At 36.8% G+C, this 25102-nt stretch overlaps 1 protein-coding gene across 2 annotated transcripts in view; it reads left to right on the plus strand.

The window, feature by feature from the left end:
* RNF128 (ring finger protein 128) overlaps nt 1-19873 on the plus strand; it is a 103155-nt gene extending 83282 nt beyond the window's left edge. For both annotated transcript variants that reach the window (XM_045881035.3, XM_045881024.3), the window contains exons 3-7: nt 333-404; nt 3319-3401; nt 10898-10994; nt 12064-12232; nt 19585-19873. In XM_045881035.3, coding sequence (XP_045736991.1) covers nt 333-404; nt 3319-3401; nt 10898-10994; nt 12064-12232; nt 19585-19718 — 555 coding nt within the window. In that variant the 3' untranslated portion in view covers nt 19719-19873. The remainder of the gene's footprint in view (nt 1-332; nt 405-3318; nt 3402-10897; nt 10995-12063; nt 12233-19584) is intronic.
* The last annotated feature ends 5229 nt before the right edge of the window (nt 19874-25102 follow it).

The raw sequence follows: 25102 nt of genomic DNA on the forward strand, positions 1-25102 counted from the left end.
AAAAGATGCATTTTAAGATACTCAAAGGCTGAAAATAGGAAAATTGCTTTGAAAATTCATGGCATCTGAATCCATTTGGAATAGTAGATTTGTCATTGTAGCCCAAAGGTGCTATTTAAGAACATTGGGAAACATAAGTGAAAAGTTTAGTAATTTGAAAATTCTGCCTGATAGCAGATAAATAAGTCATTTATTATGGTTAATTAAATTATATCTTTAAAAATTCACTTATACATTGACTTGTACCTGATAAATATTTATTAATCCTCTCTACCTTTTTAATCCTATTCCTTTTAAAATAGTTTTTCTAATACCTGCTATTTCTATTACAGAGACAATTAAAGGCAGATGCTAAAAAAGCTATTGGGAGGCTTCAACTACGTACACTGAAACAAGGAGACAAGGTGCATATTTGACTTTTAAATGCTGTTTGTTTTAAAGCAATGCTACCAAGTTAACGTTAAAACTAAATGTCATTCCAGAGTATGCTTTTCAGTGGAATTTATCAATCTTACTGACGTTTTTAATCTATATGATGCTGGAGGTAGCCTGAATAATGGCCATTGGGTCCATAGATATCTAGGTTTTAATCCCTGGAACCTGTAGATATTACCTTATATGGCAGAAAGGGCTTTGCAGATGGAAGTTAAGGATCTTGAGATGGGGAGATTATCCTGGATTATCCAGGTGGGTGCTAAATGTAATCACATTTGATGTTATAAGAAGGAGGAAAAGGGATATTTGACTGCAGTGCAATAGAATATTTAGCAATGGAAGTAAGAGGTTATAGTGATGCAAGAACGGGGCCATGAGCCAAGGAATACAGACAGCCTCTTAGAAGCTAGAAAAGGCAAGGAAATGGATTCTCCCCTGAAGCTTCCAGAAGGAACATAGCACTGCCAACACATTGACTTTTAGACTTCTGATTTCTAGAACAATAAGAGAATAAGTCTGTGTTATTTTAAGCCACAAAGTTATGGTCATTTTTAAAGCAAACCAGGAAACTAATACAATGCCTTAGTGCAACTTTACTTAAACATCCTTTTTTAGATTTAGGACAGTTAAGAACTACCTTTGGTGTGTAAAACATGTATCAAAAAATAGCTATGGAACATATTGAATTAAAAATTACTATTTATAATAGCACCAGAACCATTCAGTACTTAGGTATAAATCTTGCAAAATATGTACACGATCTGTATGCTGAAAACTGGAAAACACCAATGAAAGAAATCAAAGAAGACCTAAATAAATGGAGAGATATGCCCATGTTCATGGGTCAGAAGACTCACTGTTGTCAAGATGTCAGAACCCCCCCAACTAATCTATAGATTCAATGCAGTTCCAAGTAAATCCTAGTGGGATCCTTTGTATTTATTGACAGGTTGATGCTAAGTTTATATGGAAAAGCAAAAGAACTAGAATAACCAAAACAATTTTTATAATGAAGAACAAATTTGGATGACTCATATTGCCTAATTTGCAGAATTATTTTAAAGATACAGTAGTCACTATAGTGTAGTATTGAAGAAAGGATAGACATTTAGATCAGTGGAACAGAAGAGAGTTCAGAAATAGGCTCACACATATATGGTCAATTGATTTTTGACAAAGGTACACAGGCAATTAAATGGGAAAAGGGTAGTCAATTATTGGCCCTCCATAGGCAATGATTGGGTATCCTTATGCAAAAAACATGAACCTCGATCCATACTTCATACTGTCTATAAAAAGACCTAAATATAAAACCTAGAGCTATGAAATTCTTAGAAGAAAACTTTGGAGAAAAATATCTTCAAGACTTGGGTTAGGCAGAGAGTACTTAGATATGACAGCAAAACCAAGCCCATTAAAGAAAACAACAGAAATTTGACTTTGTCAAAATTAAGAACTATTGTTCTTTAACATGGTTAAGAAGATGAAAAGACAAGCCACAGACTGGGAGAAAATATTTGCAAATCACATATCTGAGAAGGGACTGTATCTAGACTATATCAAGAACTCTCAAAGCTCAGTAGTAAGAAAACAAACAGCATAGGGAAAAAGAGGCAAAACAGGCATCTACCAAAGAAAATATATGGATGGCAAAAAAGCACATAAAAAAGATGTTCAACATCATTAGTCATTAGGGAAGTGCAAATTAAAACCACAATGAGATACCACAGCACATTCATTAAAATAGCTAAAACCAGTACAACTGACAATACCGGAGAGCTGGCCAGATATGGAACAGCTGGAACTGTTACACGTTTTGCTGGTGAGAATGTAATGTATAGCCAATTTTGAAAACAATTTGGCAGTTCTTTGTGAAGTCAAAAATAACACTTTCCAAAGAACCCAGCAATCTCAACTACTAGATAGTTAACCTAAAAGAAAAAAGCATGTTTACATAAAAACTTGTACATAATTGTTCATGGCAGCTTTACTCATAATCACCAAAAATGGAAAGAACCCAGATGTCCTTCAAATGGTGAATGGATGAACAAACTGTGGCTCAACCACATCATAGAATACCATTTAGCAATACAAAAGGGTTTGTGTTGGCGGCAGAGACCCTGTTGATGCACATAATATCGTGGATGAGTATTAAATGTATTAGGTTAAGTGAAAGAAGCCAAACGCAAAGGCATGATTCCATTTATATGATATTCAGGAAAAGCAAAAAGTATGGGAACTGAAAACAGATTAGTGGTTGCCAGAGGATGGGAGTGAGAGTAGAGGTTAACTACAAAGGGGTATAGAGGAATTTGTTGGGGCCGTAGAACTATCCTATATCTTGATTGCAGTGAGGATTGAGTCACTGCATATTTGTTCACACTTGTAAAACTGTATACTAAAAACAGTGAATTTTACTGCATGTGAATTTTACCTTAATTTTTTCTTAAATGGGAAAACATAGCTATAGAACTTGTACAAATGGCATCTTAAATAAATGCTACCTGTTCTTCTTTGTACTGTTCCTCTTTTGGTTGACTTTATTCTTTTACTTTTTTTAAGTCTAAATGATCCTCAAATTTCAATTGTATAAGAGTGTTATCAACTGTGGTCACAATGTCTTACATTAGATCCTCAGACCTTATTCGTATTATACACGTTGACCATCTACTCCTTATTTCCCCCATCCTCCAGCCTCTGGTAACCACTTTTCTACTCTGTTTCTAGAAGTTTGACCTTTTTTTAGATTCCAGTCAGGTCTAAATCTTACATCGCTTATTGAAAGAATCTATGCAATTTAAGTACATACATTTTCTGATCTTGCTCTGTAGTTTAACGTATCTTTTCTCATCCATCAGAGTAACAATAACTATTTGCTCATAGGAAATTGGCCCTGATGGAGATAGTTGTGCTGTGTGTATTGAACTATATAAACCAAATGATTTGGTGCGCATCTTAACCTGCAAGTAAGTTTGATTTTCTTTTATATCATCAATAAGAATAAGTGGCTTATTGAAATGATTGTAATGAAAGAAACTATTTTGAATGTTTCCAAATTGATGTAAAGAAAGTATTTATTTTCATTTAAATATAGGTGAATGCTTTATATGTTAATATCATTGAAATTGTTATAAGGCTAATTATATAAAGTTCCCATTATCTGGTACAATTTGGAAACTAGTTCCATATAAAACTAAGAACCTAGCCAGCACTGCCATAATTTACACATATATGCATAGATAGATAGATAGATAGATAGATAGATAGATAGATAGATAGCTGGATTATTTAAAATCATTTTAACAATCCTATTGAGGGAAAAAATATAAATCAACTCAGTGGGCACCTATTTGGAAGTATTCATTCTTTAGTTTTCTGTTACCCTTCTCCTGGAAGTTGTTCTTAACACTCTTTCTTTTAGCTATTAAATAGTGGTGTTCTTAGAACTTATCACATGACCTAAAGTATCAGCATTATCTTGTACTCTGTACTATATTATTGAGAATGACTGTGCTATTTTTATAGTTAGGGAATGACAAGATAATAAAGATCTGAAATACTGAACAAAGTCTTAGGTCAGATAACATCTTAGCCATTTTTGAAGTAATAAGTAATGAAAATAGTTTTTTTTTTTTGAAACTAAGGTAATGAGGCTTTTATATTTAAAAGTACTGTATCACGAGCCAGATGGCAGAGGAGTAGACCCAAATTTCGCCTGGTCCCAGGAATTCAGCTAGATAGTTATCAAACCATTGTGAACACCTACAAACTCAACAGGAGATCGAAGAAAAGAATAGCAGCAACTCTCTGAACAGAAAAGCGACCACTTTCTGGAAGGTAGGACGTGCGGAGAAGTGAATCCGAGGTGATATTCGGGAAGATGGACTGTGGGGGGGCTCCATCATCCAGCTACCAGCAAGTGATAGAGCCATGGAGCACAAAATCTGAACTTTTAGAAGTCGGCTCTGCTGAGGGACGTCACTCCAGTGGCTAAGTGGGGGATGGAACTCTCGCTGGGACAGTGTGGTCTCAGGACCCTCAGGGTCACAGAAAGACCAGGGGTGCCTGAGTGCGGCAGAGCTCCCAGGTATCGAAGCAGGGAAGCCGGCTGCAGAGACAGAGCCAAGGAGCAGGCTCTCAGCTCGGGGTGGCCGTAAACCGTGATCTGTGGCACAGTCGGGCCACTGCTCCTCCAGCAGGGACCCAACAGATCCAGGGAGACTCCCCTTCCTCCCCCAGGAGGAGCGGCACGGGAGCGAACTGCAGGGATCTGCTGGGTTTGGAGACTCCACACGGGGTCGGGTGCCAGAGATAGAAACGCTTGGTCACAGGCCGGGTGAGCACAGAGTGCAGCCGGAGACAGGGGAGACGGGAGTGACTGACGGCTTTTCTCTGGGGGCTCACTGAGGAGTGGGTCCCAAGTTCTCGGCTCCTCCAGGGCGGAGATTGGGAGGCCACCATTTTCACTCTCGTCCTCCAAAGCTGTACGGAAAGCTTGCAGGGAACAAAAGCTCCCGAGAGCAAACCCGAGCAGATAACTTAGCCCGGGACCAGCAAGGGCGGGGCAATTCCACCTCCAGCAAAGACATTTGAGAATCTCTGCAACAGGCCCCTCCCCCAGAAGATCAGCAAGAACAGCCAGCCAAGACCAAGTTTACCCATCAATGAGAACGGCAAAATCCCAGAGCTAGGGGAATACAGCACATAGAATTCATGGCTTTTTTCCCATGATTTTTTACTCTTTCAAAGTTAAATTTTAAAATTTTCTTTATTTTTTCTTTTTCTATTTCTTTTTTTTTTAAATTTTCTTCCTTTTCAACCAACATCTTATCCATTCCTTTTTTAAAATCTTTTTGAATTTTCATCTGTACAGTCACATTCTATCGCTTCATCGTATTTACCCTCATTTTTGTATGTATATAAGTTTTTCTTTCTTTAAAATTTTGGGAAGCAGTTTCTTCTAAAAGACCAAAATAAAGCCAAAATCTAGTGTGTGGCTCTGTTCTATTCACCAGCCTGATCATATTCTTTTTTTTTCTTTCCCTCCCGGTTTTCAGTCTCTTCTGATTTGTTTAGTGTATATTTTTCTGGGGTCATTGTTACCCTTTTAGCATTTTGTTCTCTCATTCATCTGTTCTTCTCTGGACAAAATGACAAGACAGAAAAACTTACCTCAAAATAACAAGAGGCAATACCGACTGCCAGGGACCTCATCAATACAGATATTAGTAAGATGTCAGAACTAGAGTTCAGAATGACGATTATAAATATACTACTAGCTGAGCTTGAGAAAAGCATAGAAGATACTCAAGAATCCCTTCCTGGAGAAATAAAAGAAAGTCTAACCAAGTCAAAATCAAAAAGGCTATTAATGAGATGCAATGAAAAATGGAGGCTCTAACTGCTAGGATAAATGAGGCAGAAGAGAGAATTAGTGATACAGAAGACCAAATGATGGAGAATAAAGAAGCTGAGAAAAAGAGAGATGAACAACTACTGGATCACGAGGGGAGAATTCGAAAGATAAGTGATACCATATGTTGAAACAATGTTAGAATAATTGGGATCCCAGAAGAAGAAGAGAGAGGGGGGCAGAACGTATATTAGAGCAAATTATAGCAGAGAACTTCCCTAATTTGGGGAAGGAAACAAGCATCAAAATCTAGGAGGCACAGAGAACACCCCTCAAAATCAATAAAAATAGGTCAACACCCCGACATCTAATAGTAAAACTTACAGGTCTCAGAGACAAAGAGGAAATCCTGAAAGCAGCTCGGGACAAGAGGTCTGTAACCTACAATGGTAGAAACATTAGATTGGCAGCAGACCTATCCACAGAGACCTGGCAGGCCAGAAAGGAGTGACATGATATATTCAGAGCACTAAATGAGAAAAATATGCAGCCAAGAATACTATATCCAGCCAGGCTGTCATTGAAAATAGGAGGAGAGATAAAAAGCTTCCAGGACAAACAAAAACTAAAAGAATTTGCAAACACAAAACCAGCCCTACAAGAAATATTGAAAGGGGTCCTCTAAGCAAAGAGAGAGCCTAAAAGTAACATAGACCAGAAAGGAACACACACAATATACAGTAACAGTCACCTTACAGGCAATACAGTGGCACTAAATTCATATTTTTCAATAGTTACCCTGAATGTAAATGGGCTAAATGCCCCAATCAAAGGCATGGGGTATCAGATTGGATAAAAAGACAAGACCCATCGATATGCTGTCTGCAAGAGACTCATTTTAGACCCAAAGACACCCCCAGATTTAAAGTGAGGGGTGGAAAACAATTTACCATGCTAATGGACATCAAAAGAAAGCTGGGGTGGCAATCCTTATATCAGACAAATTAGATTTTAAACCAAAGACTATAATAAGAGATGAGGAAGGACACTACATCTTACTTAAAGGGTCTATCCAACAAGAAGATATAACAATTGTAAATATCTATGCCTCTAACATGGGAGCAGCCAATTATATAAGCCAATTAATAACAAAAGCAAAGAAACACATCGACAATAATACAATAATAGTAGGGGACTTTTAACACCCCCATCATCCAAGCAAAAGATCAACAAGGAAATAAAGGCTTTAAATGGTACACTGGACCAGGTGGACTTCACAGATATATTCAGAACATTCCATCCCAAAGCAACAGAATACACATTCTTCGCTAGTGACATGGAACATTCTCCAGAATAGATCACATCCTGGGTCACAAATCAGGTCTCAACTGGTACCAAATGATTGGGATCATCCCCTGCATATGTTCGGACCACAATGCTTTGAAACTAGAACTCAATCACAAGAGGAAAGTTGGAAAGAGCTCAAATACATGGAGGCTAAAGAGCGTCCTACTAAAGAATGAATAGGTCAACTAAGAAATTAAAGAAGAATTAAATTCATGGAAACAAATGAAAATGAAAACACAAGTGGTCAAAATCTTTGGGATGCAGCAAAGGTGGTCCTAAGAGGAAAGTATATAGCAATACAAGCCTTTCTCAAGAAACAAGAAAGGTCTCAAATACACAACCTAACCCTACACCTAAAAGAGCTGGAGAAAGAACAGTAAATAATGCCTAAACCCAGCACAAGAGAAATAATAAAGATCAGAGCAGAAATCAATGAAATAGAAACCAAAAGAACAGTTGAACAGATCAATGAAACTAGGAGCTGGTTCTTTGAGAGAATTAATAAGATTGATAAACCCCTGGCCAGACTTATCAAAAAGAAAAGAGAAAGGACCCAAATAAATAAAATCATAAATGAAAGAGGAGATACCACAACCAAAACCAAAGAAATACAATCATAAGAACATATTATGAGCAGCTATATGCCAGCAAATTAGATAATCTGGAAGAAATGGATGCATTCCTACAGACGTATAAACTACCAAATTGAACCAGGAAGAAATAGAAAACCTGAACAGACCCATAACCAGTAAGGGAATTGAAGCAGTAATCAAAAATCTCCCAAAAAACAAGAGCCCATGGCCAGATGGCTTCCCAGGGGAATTCTACCAAACATTTAAAGAAGAATTAATACCTCTTCTTCTGACACTGCTCCAAAAAAATAGAAATGGAAGGAAAGCTTCCAAACTCATTTTATGAGGCCAGCATTACCTTGATCCCAAAACCAGACAAAGACCCCATCAAAGAGGAGAATTACAGACCAATATCCCTGATGAACATGGATGCAAAAATTCTCAACAAAATACTAGCCAATAGCATTCAACAGTACATTAAAAGGATTATTCACCACAACCAAGTGGGATTTATCCCTCGGCTGCAAGGTTGGTTCAACATCTGCAAATCAATCAATGTGACACAATACATTAATAAAAGAGAGAACAAGAACCATATGATCCTCTCAATAGATGCAGAAAAAGTATTTGAAAAGTACAGCATCCTTTCTTCATTAAAACTCTTCAGAGTGTAGGGATAGAGGGTACATACCTCAATATCATAAAAGCCAACTATGAAGAACCCACAGCGAATATCATTCTCAATGGGGAAAAACTGAGAGCTTTCCCCCTAAGGTCAGGAACACGGCAGGGATGTCACTATCACCACTGCTATTCAACATACTACTAGAAGTCCTAGCCTCAGCAATCAGACAACAAAAAGAAATAAAAAGCATACGAGTTGGCAAAGAAGAAGTCAAACTCTCACTCTTTGCAGATGATATGATACTTTATGTGGAAAACCCAAAAGACTCTACCCCAAAACTGCTAGAGATTATACAGGAATTCAGTAAAGTGGCAGGATATAAAATCAATGCACAGAAATCTGTTGCATTTCTATACACCAACAACAAGGCGGAAGAAAGAGAAATTAAGGAGTCGATCCAATTTACAAGTGCACTCAAAACCCTAAGATACCTAGGAATAAATCTAACCAAAGAGACAAAGGATCTGTACTCAGAAAACTACAGAATACTCATGAAGGAAACTGAGGAAGACACAAAGACATTGAAAAACGTTCCATGCTCATGGATTGGAAGAACAAATATTGTGAAAATGTCCATGCCACCTAGAGCAGTCTACACATTTAATGCAATCCCTATTAAAACAGCATCAACTTTTTTCAAAGAAATGGAACACATAATCCTAAAATATGTATGGAACCAGAAAAGACCTTGAATACCCAGAGGAATTTTGAAAAAGAAAAGCAAAACTGGTGGCATCACAATTCCAGACTTCAAGCTCTATTACAAAGCTGTCATCATCAAGACAGTATGGTACTGACCCAAAAACAGACACATACATCAGTGGAATAGAATAGAGAGCCCGGAAATGGACCCTCAACTCTATGGTCAACTAATCTTCAACAAAGCAGGAAAGAATGTCCAATGGAAAAAAAGAGAGTCTCTTCAACAAATGGTGTTGGGAAAATTGGACAGCCCCATGAAGAAGAATGAAGCTGGACCATTTCCTTACACCACATACAAAAATAGACTCAAAATGGATGAAAGACCTCAGTATGAGACAGGATTCCATCAAAATTCTAGAGGAGAACACAGGCAGCAACCTCTTCGACCTCAGCCGCAGCATCTTCTTCCTAGAAACACCACCAAAGGCAAGGGAAGCAAGGGCAAAAATGAACTATTGGGACTTAATCAAGATAAAAAGCTTTTGCACAGCAAAGGAGACAGTCAACAAAACCAACGGCAACCAACAGAATGGAAGAAGTTATTTGCAAATGACATATCAGATAAAGTATCCAAAATCCATAAAGAACTTACCAAACTCAACACCCAGAGAACAAATAATCCAGTTAATCAATGGGCGGAAGACATGAACAGACATTTCTGCAAAGAAGACATCCAAATGGCCAACAGACACATGAAAATGTGCTCAGCATCACTTGGCATCAGGGAAATACAAATCATAACCACATTGAGATACCACCTTACACCAGTCAGAATGGCTAAAATGAACAAGTCAGGAAACGACAGATGTTGGTGAGGATGGGAGAAAGGGGAACCCTCCTACACTGTTGGTGGGAATGCAAGCTGGTGTAGCTACTCTGGAAAACAGTATGGAGGTTCCTCAAAAAGTTGAAAATAGAGCTACACTATGACCCAGCAATTGCCCTACTGGGTATTTACCCCAAATATACAAATGTAGTGATCAGAAGGGGTACGTGCACCCCAATGTTTATAGCAGCAGTGTCCACAATAGCCAAACTATGGAAAGAGTCTAGATGTCCATCAACAGATGAATGGATAAGGAAGAGGTGGTATATATATACAATGGAATATTATACAGCCATCAAAAAAATGATATCTTGCCATTTGCAACGACATGGATGGAACTAGCAGGTATTATGCTAAGCAAAATAAGTCAATCAGAGAAGGACAATTATCATATGATCTCACTGATATGAGGAATTTGAGAAATAAGACAGAGGATCATAGGGGAAGGGAGGGTAGAATGAAAGAAGACAAAAACCAGAGAGGGATATAAACCATAAGAGATTCTTAATCTCAGGAAACAAACTGAGGGTTGCTGGAGGGGAGAGGGGTAGGAGGGATGGGATAACTGGGTGATAGACATTGGGGAGGGTAGGTGCTATGGTGAGTGCTGTGAATTGTGTAATACTGATGAATCACAGACCTCTACCCCTGAAACAAATAATACATTGTCTATTAATAAAAAAAAATGTAAATCATTTCATGACAGGGATTATCTCCTGGCATAGAATAAGAGTCAATAAAAATGTGTTAACATAAAAAAATTTTAAAAAGTAAAAGTACTGTATTATGAAACTTCCTAATTTTGTTTCTGTGGCTCCTTCATAGTGTTTATGCTGTAATGGTATGCTTAAAAGAAAAACCGACATCTGTTAAAAAACTTAATAAAAATATAGGGTAACCTGTTAGTATATTAGGCTGTGTTGTTGCTGTTTCACTAGTGATAACCAAATTATGTGTTGTTTTTTTTCTTTCATTAGCCATATTTTCCATAAGACATGTGTTGACCCATGGCTGTTAGAACACAGGACTTGCCCCATGTGCAAATGTGACATACTCAAAGCTTTGGGAATTGAGGTAAACATTGCTAAACTATTTATATGAAGGAACTTAAGTTATTTATGTACCTGGGCCTTCAAGAAAGTAACATCCTTAGTTTTTAGGTGTGTAATATGCTAGACTTGTGATTTATATCAAAAATTGGACCTATTTACATAATGACAGTAAGGTGCCATGTTGGACCACTTCCATTTTCCTTCTTCTTTTCTCTTATTATTTGGTCAGAATTTTAAGTGATGACCACAGACACTACCAACTGGCTTCTGGTACGTCTTGCATTTTTGCTCTTACTATTGCACAGCAACTGAACTTGTAGTTAGATGAGTGTTTTTATTTTGAAAAAGCATAATAAATATTAAAGTATAATTGTATTTGGTAAATGAAATAAAACTTACCTATTTTACAATACACCGGCAACAGAAAGTCAAGCTCAACAAAATCTTCCTGACTTCAGGAGATACGTAGATGGTACTGATTCTCAAATCCCTTAGGGGACAGCATGAGATGTTGTTGTTAAATAAATTTTTTATTTATGAATAATTTTAGATTTACAGAAAAGTTGAAAGGACAATACAGAGAGTTCCCACATAACCCTCACCCAGTTTTGACTATTGTTAACGTTTTGCATTACTGTGGTATGTTTGTCAAAAGTAAGAAACTGACATTGGGTCATTGCTGTTAACTAAACTTCAGACTTCATTAGAATTTTGCCAGCAGCTGTCTTTTGAAAACTCCGGGAGGTGAACTTGATTCAGGGTGGAGATTTTTTTGTGTTTTTTTGTTTGTTTGTGTGGAGTGCCTACCTTGTAGCAGGCATTGTATTATGAAGCACTGGGATCACCCAGATGAACATCAGATGTGAAGGCAATCTGCCTGTAACATCTTCCACCCCATTTTGGACCCAGTTACTCCAACTGCTCTGGCTGGGACCAGCAAGAGATTTTTGTGATCATCAAAAGGGATTATAGGTTTAAAAGGTTAAGAAGCATTGCTCTAATAAGTTACCTATGCAGAAATTTTGTAATGACATGTCAGGAAAAAACAGGTACTCTGAGAGTCTTTTAATTTGTTCCAATGCTTTCCAAAGGTGGATGTTGAAGATGGATCAGTGTCTTTACAAGTCCCTGTTTCCAATGAAACATCAAATAGTGCCTCTCCTCATGAAGAGGATAATCGCAGTGAGACTGCATCGTCTGGCTATGCTTCTGTTCAGGGAGCAGATGAACCACCTTTAGAAGAACATGTGCAGTCAGCAAGTAAGCACCATGCTGAGGGGCAGTGAGTGCCCCCACAATGATCCATTGTGGAGCATATATGCCTGGCAGAGGGCTCCTGCTTTTTATTGTTTGTTCCTTTCATCCCATTAAACACATTCCAGGTTTTTTCTAGTAACAATGGTGGAGTACAGGACACACCCCTACCTTAGTTTAATATGCACATATTTAAGTGTATCTGAAACAGATGAAATACATCAGTAGTGGGCATTCTTCACAGACTAAAAAGATTTTTTATAGGATAGCTTCTCTCTGATGCATTTAAGTATTGGTTATTAATTTACAGAGGCTGAGGAGAAACTTTAAGCTTTGGAAGCCATTGTTTATTGTAGAGCAATCAGAAACTAAGATAACTGAGTCCTGAAATGATAAGAGAGAATTCAGTTTACAAAAGCATGATTTATACACAACTTCTTAGGAACCCATCTTTTCCACAAATCGGAAACTGTGTAATACGTGCTGCCACCTGTTGATTATTTACCATGAAATGAACAAACCGTGGAAACTAAAATTGAATATATTATTTTCAAACTTCATGTGAATTGAATCAGTGTTGTAACTTAGTAATGTCGTGCCAGTGGAGAAAGTTCAGGGAGTTTTGTTACCTTCTTCCTTAGGAAGGGAAAACCCTCATGCAGAAATTAGTTTCCTTCTCTTTAACTTCCACCTTTTTCATGGTTTTTGTTGGTTTGATGGTTTTCTCAATCCTCATGTTGAAATAACCTAATCCTGGCATAGGAGTAGAAGAAAACTAAATATTAAGATGACTTGCGAGAGTTTCAGCTTCCTATTGACATAAGCCTTTATCCTCAGTATAGACTTACCAGTGCCATACACATCATTCCTGAAGATGTCACGAGGAGTACTGTCATGCAAGTGTACACTTCATATTTCTTGTAATCTAATCTTCAGACATTTCCCGGAGTACAAAGTCGTCATAAGAATCTTAATAATCTGTGGATTATTCTACCTACAATAGCGAATCATTGTCTATTTGCCCCAGGTGATTTTTTTGATTCCATAACTGTGTGGTAATAGAATTCAGTGATGATAAAGGAGGGTACTGGATAATTCAGTTTATTGCTAGGCTTGTTTTTTGTAAAAAAGTTCCAATCTACTTTTTTTGTGTGTTCTCTTCTTCTTGTGAGGCAGGGTGGTAAATAGAACAGTTTTTGCAGAGAATATGACAAGCAAATGAAATGATGATCCAAATTCCTCCCCCTATATTCTTTATCTGGATGAATGGTAGTAACACCCATTTAGATGCCTCAAACCAGAAACTAGGGCGCTCCTAGATTCTTCCCTCTCTTTCTTACTGATTCAGTATCCCTTTTCTTTAATCCATCTCCTAATTCCCAACCTTAATTCCACAGTCATAGTTTGAGCCACTGTTTTCTCTCTGCTCATTCCTTCCACTCTCATTCCTTCTCCCAAGAAATTGGGGAAGCCTGGTCTAATTCCTGTCCGTCCTTTAAAACTTACCCTCTTTTGAAAAGCCTCCCTTGACTCACATGTGTGACCCTACTGTCTGCTTCCATAGAACTTTTATTATTGCATTTATTGTACTGAATTGTATTAAAACTTTTAAACGTTCCTTTGGATAGGAACAGTGTCTTATTTGTCACTATTGTATACCCAGCACTGAGAACAGCCTGCCATGTAGTAGGTACTCAAATAGATGTTGAATGAATGACCATAAAGAGTAGATTTTAATTTTATCTATGATTATATATTACTAGTTTGGGTATCTTGCCCATTAGCTATTGATTATTGCGGTGATAGTTGATTTAAATAACTTTGCAAACATATAGTTGATTTGTTCGTGTCTGTTTGTCCCATCATTGCAGTAAGTTCTGTTAGAACACTGGGTTTTAAAACTTACGCATGCATCAAGTCACCTGGAAGACTTGTTAAAACAGATGGGCTGCCACCTGTTTGTGACTCCGTAGGTTTGGAGGAGGGCCTGAGAATTTTTGTTTCTAAAAAGTTCCTAGGTGATACTGATGCTGCAGGTCCAGGGACCACTCTTTGAGAACCACTAAATAAGGGCCCTAGTTCTTAACCCTAGCTACACATTAAAATCACTCAGAGAATCTTTAAACATTACTGATGCCTGGGCTCTTCCCCAGAATGGTTAAATCAGAATCCATGAGGGGTATGGCCCAAGCACAGGTATTTTTTTTTAATTTTTAATTTTAATTTTGATATAATTTCAGGCTGACTAAAAATTTCAAAAATAGTACAAATAATGCCCGTATACCCTTCACTCAACTTCTCCAAATGTTAACATCTTATATAATCATATACAATTATTAACACCAGGAATTTAACTGATAAAATGTTATTAACCAAATGAGAGATCTTAACTCAGATTTCACCGATTGACCCACTAATGTCCTTTTTTCTGTCCCAGGATCCCACATTGCATTTCCCTTTCACTCTTTTTTTTTTCCAGATTTATTGAGATATATTTGACATAAAATTGTGTAAGTTTAAGGTATACAACATGATTTGATATACCTATATTTGCAAAATGATTACCACAGTAAGGTTAGTTAACAAATTCACCACATAATTATAAATTTTGTGTGTATGTGGTGAGAATATTTAAGATCTACTTTCTTAGCAACTTTCAAGTATATCCAAAATTCCACTACTGAGTATTTACCCAAAGAAAACAAAAACAGTAATTCAGAAAGATATATGCACCCTTATGTTTATTGCAGCATTATTTGCAATAGCCAAGGTATGGAAGCAACCTAAGTGTCCATCAATAGACAAAAGGATAAGGAAGACGTGGTATATATAATACAATGGGATATTACACAGCTATAAAAAAGGATGAGCTCATGCCATTTGCAACATGAATGGACCTATAGGTTATCATGCTAAGTGAAATCAGTCAGACTGAAAAAGACAAATACCATATTATTTCACTCACGTGGAATCTAAAAAAAACAGATGAATAAACAAACAAAAAGCATAAACAGGCCTATAAATACAGAAAACAAAGTGATGGTTGCCAGAGGGGAGGGAGATGGGTAAAATGCGGGAAGGGGATTGGGAGATCCAGGCTTCCAGTTATGGAATGAATAAGTCATGGGAATAAAAAGCACAGCATAAGGACATAGTCAATGATACTGTAATAACACACTAAAAAAGGTAAGTATAGCAAAATGTATAAACTTTAAGAAGTCTGTAATACAGTATTGTTAACTGTAGCCACCATGCTATACATTAGATCCCCAGAACTTAGTCATCTTATAACTGAGAGTTTGTGCCCTTTGATCAACATTTCCCCATTCCCTCTGCCCCTAGCTCCTAGCCCCTGATAACCACCATTCTACTCTCTGAGTTTGGCTTTTTTGTTTTTAAGACTCCACAGATAAGTGAGATCATGCGGTATTTGTCTTTTTTCTGTCTTATTTCATTTAGCACAAATGCCCTCAAGGTCTACCCATGTTGTTGCAAATGGCAAGATTTCCTTCTTTCTCATAGCTGAATAATATTCCTGTGTGTGTGTGTGTGTGTGTATCACATTTTCTTTATCCATTCATCTGTCAACAGATATTTAGGATGTTTCCATATCTTGACTATTGTGAATAATCTTGCACTGAACATGGGAGTGCAGATATCTCTTCAAGATACTGATTTCCTTTCCTTTGCATATATACCCCAAACTGGAATTGCTGGATCATATGGTACTTGTACTTTCAATTTTCTTGAGGAACCTCCATACTATCTTTCATAGTGGCTGTGCCCATTTACATTCCCATGAACAATGCACTGGGGATCCCTTTTCACCACATCCTTGCCAACACTTACCTCTTGTCTTTTTGATAGTAGCTATTCTGACAAGTGTGAGGTGATTAGCCCATTGTTTTTGATTTGCATTTCCCTGATGATTAGTGATGTTGATCATCTTTTCATGTACCTGTTGGCCATTTGTATGTATTCTTTGAAAATATATCTGTTCAGTTCCTCTGCCTATTTTTAATTGGATTACTTGTTTTTTTGCTGCTGAGTTGTAGGGGTTTCTTTTATATTTTGTATATCAATCCTTTATCAGATAAGCAAATATTGTCTCCCATTCTGTAGATTGCCTCTTCATTCTGTTGATTATTTCTTTTGCTGTGCAAAGCTTTTCAGTTTGAGGTAGTCCCACTTGTTGATTTGTGCTTTTGACCTCCTATACAAAAAAATTGTTGCCTAGACCAGTATCAAAGAGCTTTCCCCCTATGTTTTCTTCTAGGAATTCTATGGTTTCAGGTCTTACATTTAAGTCCTTAATCCATTTAGAGTTCATTTTTGTGGCTGGTATAAGATAGGGGTCCATTTTCATTCTACCATATGTGAATATCCAGTTTACCCAATACCACTTACTGAAAAGACTGTCTTTTCCCCATTGAGTGTTCTTGGCTCCCTTGTCAAATATTAGGTGACTGCATGTACATGGGCTTATTTCTGGGCCCTCAATTCTGATCCATTGGTCTATGTGTCTATTTCTATGCCAGTATACTAGTTTTGGTTATGGTAGCTTTGTAATATAATTTGAAATCAGGAAGTATGATGTCTCCAACTTTGTTCTTCTTTCTCAGAATTGCTTTGGCTATCCAGGGTCTTTGTGGTTCCATATAAATTTTAGGATTGTTATTTCTGTGAAAAATGCCATTGGAATTTTAATAGGGAATGCATTGAATCTATAGATGGCTTTGGGGTATATGAACACTTTTTTTTTTTTAACAGTATTCTTCTAATTCATGAACATAGGATATCTTTCCATTTATTTGTATTTTATTCAATATCATTGGTGTCTTATAGTTTTCAGTACAGATCTTTTACCTCCTTGCTTAAATTTATTCATAAGTATTTTATTGTTTTGATATCATTATAAATGGAATCATTTTCTTTATTTCTCTTTCAAATATTTCATTGTTAGTGTATAGAAATGTGACTGGTTTTTGTATGTTGATTTTGTGTCCTACAGCTTTACTGAATTCATGCATTCTAATAGTCTTATTGGTGGAGTCTTTTTTTTTTTTTTTAAAGATTTTTACTTATTTATTTGACAGAGAGAGACACAGCGAGAGAGGGAACACAAGCAGGGGGAGTGGGAGAGGGAGAAGCAGGCTCCCCGCGGAGCAGGGAGCCCGATGCGGGGCTCGATCCCAGGACCCTGGGACCATGACCTGAGCCGAAGGCAGACGCTTAACGACTGAGCCACCCAGGTGCCCCTTATTGGTGGAGTCTTAATCATTTTCTTGATATAAGGTCATGTCATGTAGTAATAATTTTACTTCTTCCTTTCCATTTTGATGCCTTTTATTTCTTTTTCTTGATTAATTGCTCTGGCTATGATTTCTAGTACTATGTTGAATAGAACTGGTAAGAATGAGTACCCTTGTCTTGTTTCTGATTTTAGAGGAAAAGCTTTCAGCTTTTCACTGTTGAGCATGATGTTAGCTGTGGGTTTGTCATAAATGGCCTTTATTATGTTTCGATATATTTCTTCTCCACCCAATTTGTTGAAAGGTCCACATTGCATTTAATGGTCATGTCTTTTTCATGTCCAATCTGTGATTGTTCCTTAGTCTTTCATGACGTTGACACTGAAAATTGCTGGTCAGTTATTTTGTAGAATGTTCCTCACTTTGAACTTGTCTACTGTTTCCCAGTGATTAAATTCATTGTCTATTGTGTATTTCTGACAAGAATACCACAGAAGTGATATTGTGCCCTTCTCTGCCTCCTCTCATATAATGAGGCACATGATGTTCATGTCTTAATTACTGATGGTTTTGCTTACTTGGTTAAGATAGTGTCTGCCAAGCTTCTTTTAAAGTTACTGTTTTTCCCTTTGTAATTATTATCTTATAGAGAGACACTTGGATCTATGCAAATGTTCTGTTTCTCATGCTTTTACCCACTAATTTTAGCAATCGATGTTTTTTTCCTTGAAATAATTATTACTGAATTGTGTGCCAAATGGTAATTTTCTATTTCCATCCTTCTTTCTACATTAATTAAGCTTCTATTTTAAGGAAATGCTATCCTTTCTCTGTTTATTTATTCAATTATTTATATATAATAGTATGGACTTATAGATACTTCTTTTATTCTGTAATTTTATCCTGATTTATTCATTGCTTAGATTGTCCTAGATTTGGTCATTGGGAACTCCCTTACGGTGGTTTCTGTGTTCTTTCAACATGCTTCGTTATTTTTTTGAGCACTTTCTGGTACCACAAGATGTTCTAAGCCAGGGATTGGCAAACATTTTCTGTCAAGGGTCTGATAGTAAATATTTTAGGCTTTGAAGGCCGTAAGTCTCTGGTGCATTGGGAGGGGGCATGTTTGACTTACAACCTTTTAAAAATGTGAAAACGACTCTTAGCTATTGATTTGACTTGCAGGCTGTAGTTTGCTGACCCCTAGGTTACAAGGAGTTAATCTTGTACTCTCCTTGCTCTAGCCCTAGAATCATCCATTTAGGGGGAGGGTGGCTTTTTTGGAGAACAGTACCTCAAAACCAGGATCTGGGCACTAGATATGATCATTGCTATGGGAATATCATTGCTATTAGCCCTTTCAGTTAACAAAGCTAGGAAATACGTGTATGTACTCAGAAAAAATACATACACATCTATATACATCTGTCTCTCTATCTGAAAAACAGTAAGCTCAATACTGATACATCTGATTCTAGTTAAACACCACAGAGTTTATTCTAGCCTTCCCCTTTCCTTATTTGTAACTCATAATTTCACTAACAAGTGTCCTTTTTGTTTTTAGCCTTATCGGATATAGTCAAAATACTGTTTTCCCAAGTCACTCAGGTTAAGTTCTTTTCTTCCCCACTGTTTTCAGGATGGTTCTATATTTCCTCTGTTATATAACTATGTTCATCTGTTACTGTTTGTACTCCATTTGGGGAACTCCTTCTACCTTCCTGTTTGTTTGTTTTTTAAGTCTGTGTATCTATCTGTGCATATGAAAAAGCATAGGTATATTTTAAAGCACCTAGGTGATTGAAATGTGAAGCCAGGTTTAAGGATGAAAAAGCAGCAGAAGACATAATTTTTGCTTTTAAGGCGGCTATAATCTAGGTAGAAGTAAGCACACATGTGAATAAAAGAAAGAATAATTGTAAATCAGTTTAATAAGGTCATATATGCCTTGTGTAAGACATAGCCTAAGTCATATAATTACTAAAGGAATAGGGAATGAGTATAATGATTGGGGTATGATAGACAAGAAAGGCTTCTTAGATATGAGTGTTGAATTTTGTCTTAAGAGGGGTTAAATCATCCTAAAATTGCCATTTCTTTTTAAAGATGAAAATCTCCAGCTGGTAAACCATGAGGCAAGTTCCATGGCAGTGGATGTTGTTCCTCATGTTGACAACCCAACCTTTGAAGAAGATGAAACTCCTGATCAAGAGACTGCTGTTCGAGAAATTAAATCATAAAATCTGTGTCAATAGAAAACTTGAAACTTTAGTAATAACAGAACTGCCAATCAGGGCTAGTTTACTATTAATGAACTGGATAAACTTAATTAAATAAGAATGATACTGAAAGTGCTGAGATGACTACTATAATGCTATAGTTAAATTACTTAAAATATTTAATCTATTAACTTTTTTCCACAAACTCATAATGTTTTTCATAGGCAAGTGTCCTCTCGATAGTGATAGCAACATTTTTAAACATTTAAAACTCTCTTCAAGTAGTCATGTTTTTCATTTATAACAATTTTCTTACAAAAACATGTTGCTTTTAAAATGTGGAGTAGCTGTAATCACTTTATTTTATGATAGTATCTTAATTAAAAATACTACTATTTTAGCTTGGGCTATCTGTGTCAGGGTTTTTCTCCAGGTGCTTATATTGATCTGGAATTGTAATGTAAAAAGCAATGCAAACTTAGGCTAGTACTTCATGAAATGTCTCTTTAGGCTACATTAAGTTGATAGAACAAGATTAAAGCAAAGTATTCATTTTAACAATTTCTTGTTTTTAAAAATTAGGCTAAATGTACTTCATGTGAGTGTTGAGCATAGTTTATCAGAGAATATGGACTGGACTGGATTGATTGGTATATTAATGACACCAATTTGACATAAGATTATAGACAAAAAGATTCTTTATAAAAATGCTGTATAACTATTCCTCAAAATTATGGGATTTTCAAAAGCAGAGTATATAAATTATACTATTTGAAAATGATAATGAGTAAGTTACACAAAAATTGGTAATTGATCTTTGTGTATGAATTTGTCTGCAGAAATCATTCTGTAGAAAATGTTTTCCAAACAATGTCAACTTTGAAAATTGAGTTTACATTTTACCTAAATGGGCTAAAATTACATTAGGTAAACAAAAATTCTGTCCATATAGCTATAAATTTTGTGAACACATTTTCTTGGTGTTTGAAAAAGAATTGGGGCGGGGGGGGGAGAATTCCAGGTGCCTTAATATAAAGTTTGAAGCTTTCATCCACCAAAGTAAAATAGAGCTACTTAAAAATGCACTTTATTTGTATTCTGTGTGGCTTATCTTGGTTTTAAAGTTGTGTTTCCAGTGCAAATTCCAGCAGAATTTAGGCAAAAGCTGAACAGACATGTATTTTTGTTTGCTAAATGTAGAATGGACAAAACCATTGCATTCTTGTACATTGATTTGAAATGCTGTAAATATTTCCCGATTTGTATTGATTCTCTTTAAATATAAAATGTAAATAAAATATTCCAATAAAAGTTTTTGTCTGGTGTTTAGTCCAGTTAGCCTATACTAACTTTTCATATATGCTTGGATTTTGGAGGAAAAAAATGGTCGATATAAATGGTCATTGATATATTTGATGAATAAAAACTAAAACTTTAGGATATTTATTTATACATTTCATTTCATAAAGAGGAATTGCTGTCATTGTAATATAACTGAACTACCATGAATTATTTTTCAGTGTCAGTAAGGTAAATAATGAGCTTGACCACTGATAATATAAGTTTAGAAAAACACATTGATGCCAGTCCATCTTCATACTACCCAAGACATAAAACCATTTTATTACTTTAAAATTTCTTTTCCTTCAGCCTTCTCTTTGGCAATATGGTTGCTGGGATGCTGTTAATGGGTTAAGTGCATCTCTTTTGTCAAACATGGGAAGAATAAACATGCTTGGGACACCTCAGAGCCATGATTTTCAAACCAGGGTACACATATGTCTTATGAGGCAATATGCCAGGTGTACGTGTGTGATGCCACACAATAAACTTGACCAATATTCTTATTTCTTGTTTTGTGCGGGAAAAGCCTCAGCTTTTCCATGGCATAGGGTTTGGAATTGCTATTTAGGGTTTTCTAGTACCTTCAGTACCTAATTCTTTAACAAGGCTTTTTGGGGTGGAATTTTATAATTTTTAAAATTGTCAACATCTGTATTGAAGTATAATTAACATACCAAAAAATTGCCCATTATAAATGTACAGTTCCACAATGTTTAGCAAATGTATAGAGTGCAACTGTCACTGCAATCCAGTTTTAGAACATTCTAACTCCATAAAGTTCCCTCGTACCCATTTGCAGTCAATTTCTGCTCCAGTCCCAGACTCAGGCAACCACGAATCTGCTTTCTATCTCTATAGATTTGCTTATTCTGGACATTTTGTATAAATGGAACCATACAGTATGTGTGTGGTCTTCTGTGACTGGTTTCTTCCACTTAGCATAATATTTTCAAGGCTCGTTCATGTTTGAAGCATGCATCAGCACCTACCTCATTCCTTTTCATTGATGAATGATATTCCATTGTATGAATATTCCACATTTGGTTATCCATCAGTTAATGAACGCTTGGATTTTTCCCACTTTTTTCCAGTATGGATAATGCTGCTATGAATATGTGCAAGTCTTTGTGTAGATGTATGTTTTCAATTCTCTTCAGCATATACAAAGAGGAATTCCATATCACTTGTGAATTTTCTTCCTTTTTTGAGAACAGATCATTTGAGCAACAGACTTTATATGACTCTCACATAATAATCAAAATATAAACTGATTCCTTTAACAGTGGCAGGAGAAATATACGTACAAGGAGTCTCCCAACTTAAGGAGGGGTTTTCAGAGAGTTCATTTATAGGTTTAGCAGAAGTTAATTTGTATTATCTTACAAATAATAATAATGGTTCCCAGGCATTTAAAGACACAGTTGGAATGCTAGGAACATTCCTTTCCCCCACCCCCATCTAGTTTTTGTTCATTTACTAAGTATTTTAATTAAGCTCTGTAACATCTGGAGAAATTTTATCACCCTAGGCTGTAACAAATAATTGCCTCTTCTGTTCGGAGTGAATTTTAAAAATGTTTTTAAACACTAAAAAATATAAAAATTTATATTTACATACTACGTAAGAAATTGATTACAGTGGACACTTCGACCTCCAGAGATTCATTGTCCCCTACCTTAGAGTTAATTTGGTGAAAAGATTGAAAGATACTCCCTACTAGCTTTTTTTCTCCAAAAACATCATGAATGTGAGACACTTGTGGACATACCTAGATTTTGATGGGTTAGAGAATAGTATATATAAATAGGGTTTAGCATGGAGAGTGGCAATTTCTCCTTCAATCAATACCCCAGTTCTCAACCACTGCCTTAGAAAAATTTAATGGGCATGTCCTGATAGAAACTTTTTTAAAAAGCAATTCAGTCAACTAAAATTCTTTAACAAAGCTTATTTTTAAAAGATGCCTATGTAGGTCTTAATGGAAACATGATTAATCACCCCCAAGTTGTTGTAGAGTTTGATTTTCAAATATCTAATTTGCTTAAATCAATGCACCTAAAATTTTAATGTGCCTACAAATTACCTAGGGATCTTGTTAAAATGCACATTCTGATTCAGCAGGTCTGGAATGGGGTCTGAGATTCTGAGTTTCTAGCAAGTTCCTGGGGGACACAGATGTTGCTGGACCAGGGTCCAGATTTTGAGCAGCAAACCTTTAAATGGTTCTCCTCCAGCAGTGCTCTGCCTGTTTTGAATCTTACTGCTTCTAAACCTGCCGCAGGCTGTAAAGCGTCAACTAAGCTTGTAAAATTCCCTTCAAGTAAGAATCCAGTAGAATCTTTGACAGCCTCAGCTTTTCCATGGCATAGGGTTTGGAATTGTTATTTAGGGTTTTCTAGTACCTTTTCTTTCTTTCTTTTTTTTTTTTAAGATTTTATTTATTTATTTGAGAGAGGTGGGGGGAGAGCACAGAGGGAGAAGCAGACTCCCCACTGAGCAGAGAGCCCGATGTGGGGCTCGATCCCAGGACCCTGAGATCTTGACCGGAGCCGAAGGCAGACGCTTAACTGACTGAGCCACCCAGGTGCCCCTCTAGTATCTTCTCACATAGGTGTTTCAGGCTATGATTTAGAAGCCTGAGTCAGCTGAAAGATTGACTGCTAGATAAATGAGGTATTATCTCTGCATGGTATAACATTATGTCCATAAATATGTGGCTTGGATAAATCAGAAAACAAGAATGGAAGCAGACAGATGAGGTGAGATGCTATTAGAGTGTAGGCGGAAAGTGATGTGAGGCTAATCTGAAGTAGTAATAGGATGGGATGGACTTTTGGAAAAAAGGTAGAGGTGAGTAGATGAGTGTGTGTGTGTGTGTGTGTGTGTGTGTGTGTGTGTGTGTGTGTGTGAGGCAATGAAGGTGGTGAGAGTAAGAAGTTCAAGATTATTCCAAGGTTCTTAGCTTGATCATCTTGGTAAACAGTGGTGTTCTGAACTATGAGAACCTAGAAGGATAAACAACTTTGGGCAGGGGAAATATTGGAGAATTAAGTTTGGCTTTGGACACGTATTTGAGGTATCTACAAACCATATGCATAGGTAGTATAGTGTCATGTTTTGTAGTCAGACAGATCTAGGTTCAAACCCCAACTCCGCTACTTATTTAGCTATGTGATCTTAGGCAAGTTATTTAACTTCTGAGACTCCTGTTCATCTATAAAGTAAGGATGTAAAAATGTGCAAGTTTATTAATAAAGATTAAATCAATATTATACAGAGGAACTATCCAGTTCTGGACAGCCCTTGTCACAGTTGTAACCATTAAGGATATTGCAAAAGAATGTGGTTTGATGAGGAAAAAAAGGGGCACCTTACATCTCTCTGCTACATTTACCAATCTTTTACCAGGAACATGAGAAATTCTCTTCCTTAGTATACATCCAAATTGGGATGGCTTTCCCCAAAGATACATTGCAGTTTGGGCTCTGGGAAGATTGCCTCTTCCCATCTTCTCCAGAAAGCTGCCTTGGGACTATTTACCACCTTTTCGCAGTAGAGAATCCCAAATTGACCCTTTTCTCATCCCCAAGAAAAAAAATCTCTACTTGTAGCACACGCCTGCCTCCCTTGAGCTGGCCCACATCTTGCCATGTGTAAGCCAGAGACACTCCTCCAAGGCACAGTTCTTTGGCTCCTGGTTGTGCCCCACCCCATTTTTTTTTTTTTTTTAGCGAAATGGCCTGAGGCTTTATTCTCAAAAGAACATACCAAGAGCTCCTTTTTTCTTTTTTGTACATTTCCCCCCAACTCTGTCTTCTTGAACAAAACCGTTTTTGCGTTCAGTGCACTCTTTATTTTTTTTTTTTAAAGATTTTATTTATTTGACAGAGAGAGACACAGCGAGAGAGGGAACACAAGCAGGGCGAGTGGGAGAGGGAGAAGCAGGCTTCCCCGCGGAGCAGGGAGCCCGATGCGGGGATGGATCCCAGGACCCAGGAATCATGACCTGAGCCGAAGGCAGACGCTTAACGACTGAGCCACCCAGGCGCCCCCAGTGCACT

The sequence above is a fragment of the Mirounga angustirostris genome, unplaced genomic scaffold (assembly GCF_029215605.1).
Source record: "Mirounga angustirostris isolate CCGP_5_RB_7025 unplaced genomic scaffold, mMirAng1.0.hap1 SCAF_11, whole genome shotgun sequence".
Lineage (NCBI taxonomy): Eukaryota > Metazoa > Chordata > Mammalia > Carnivora > Phocidae > Mirounga > Mirounga angustirostris.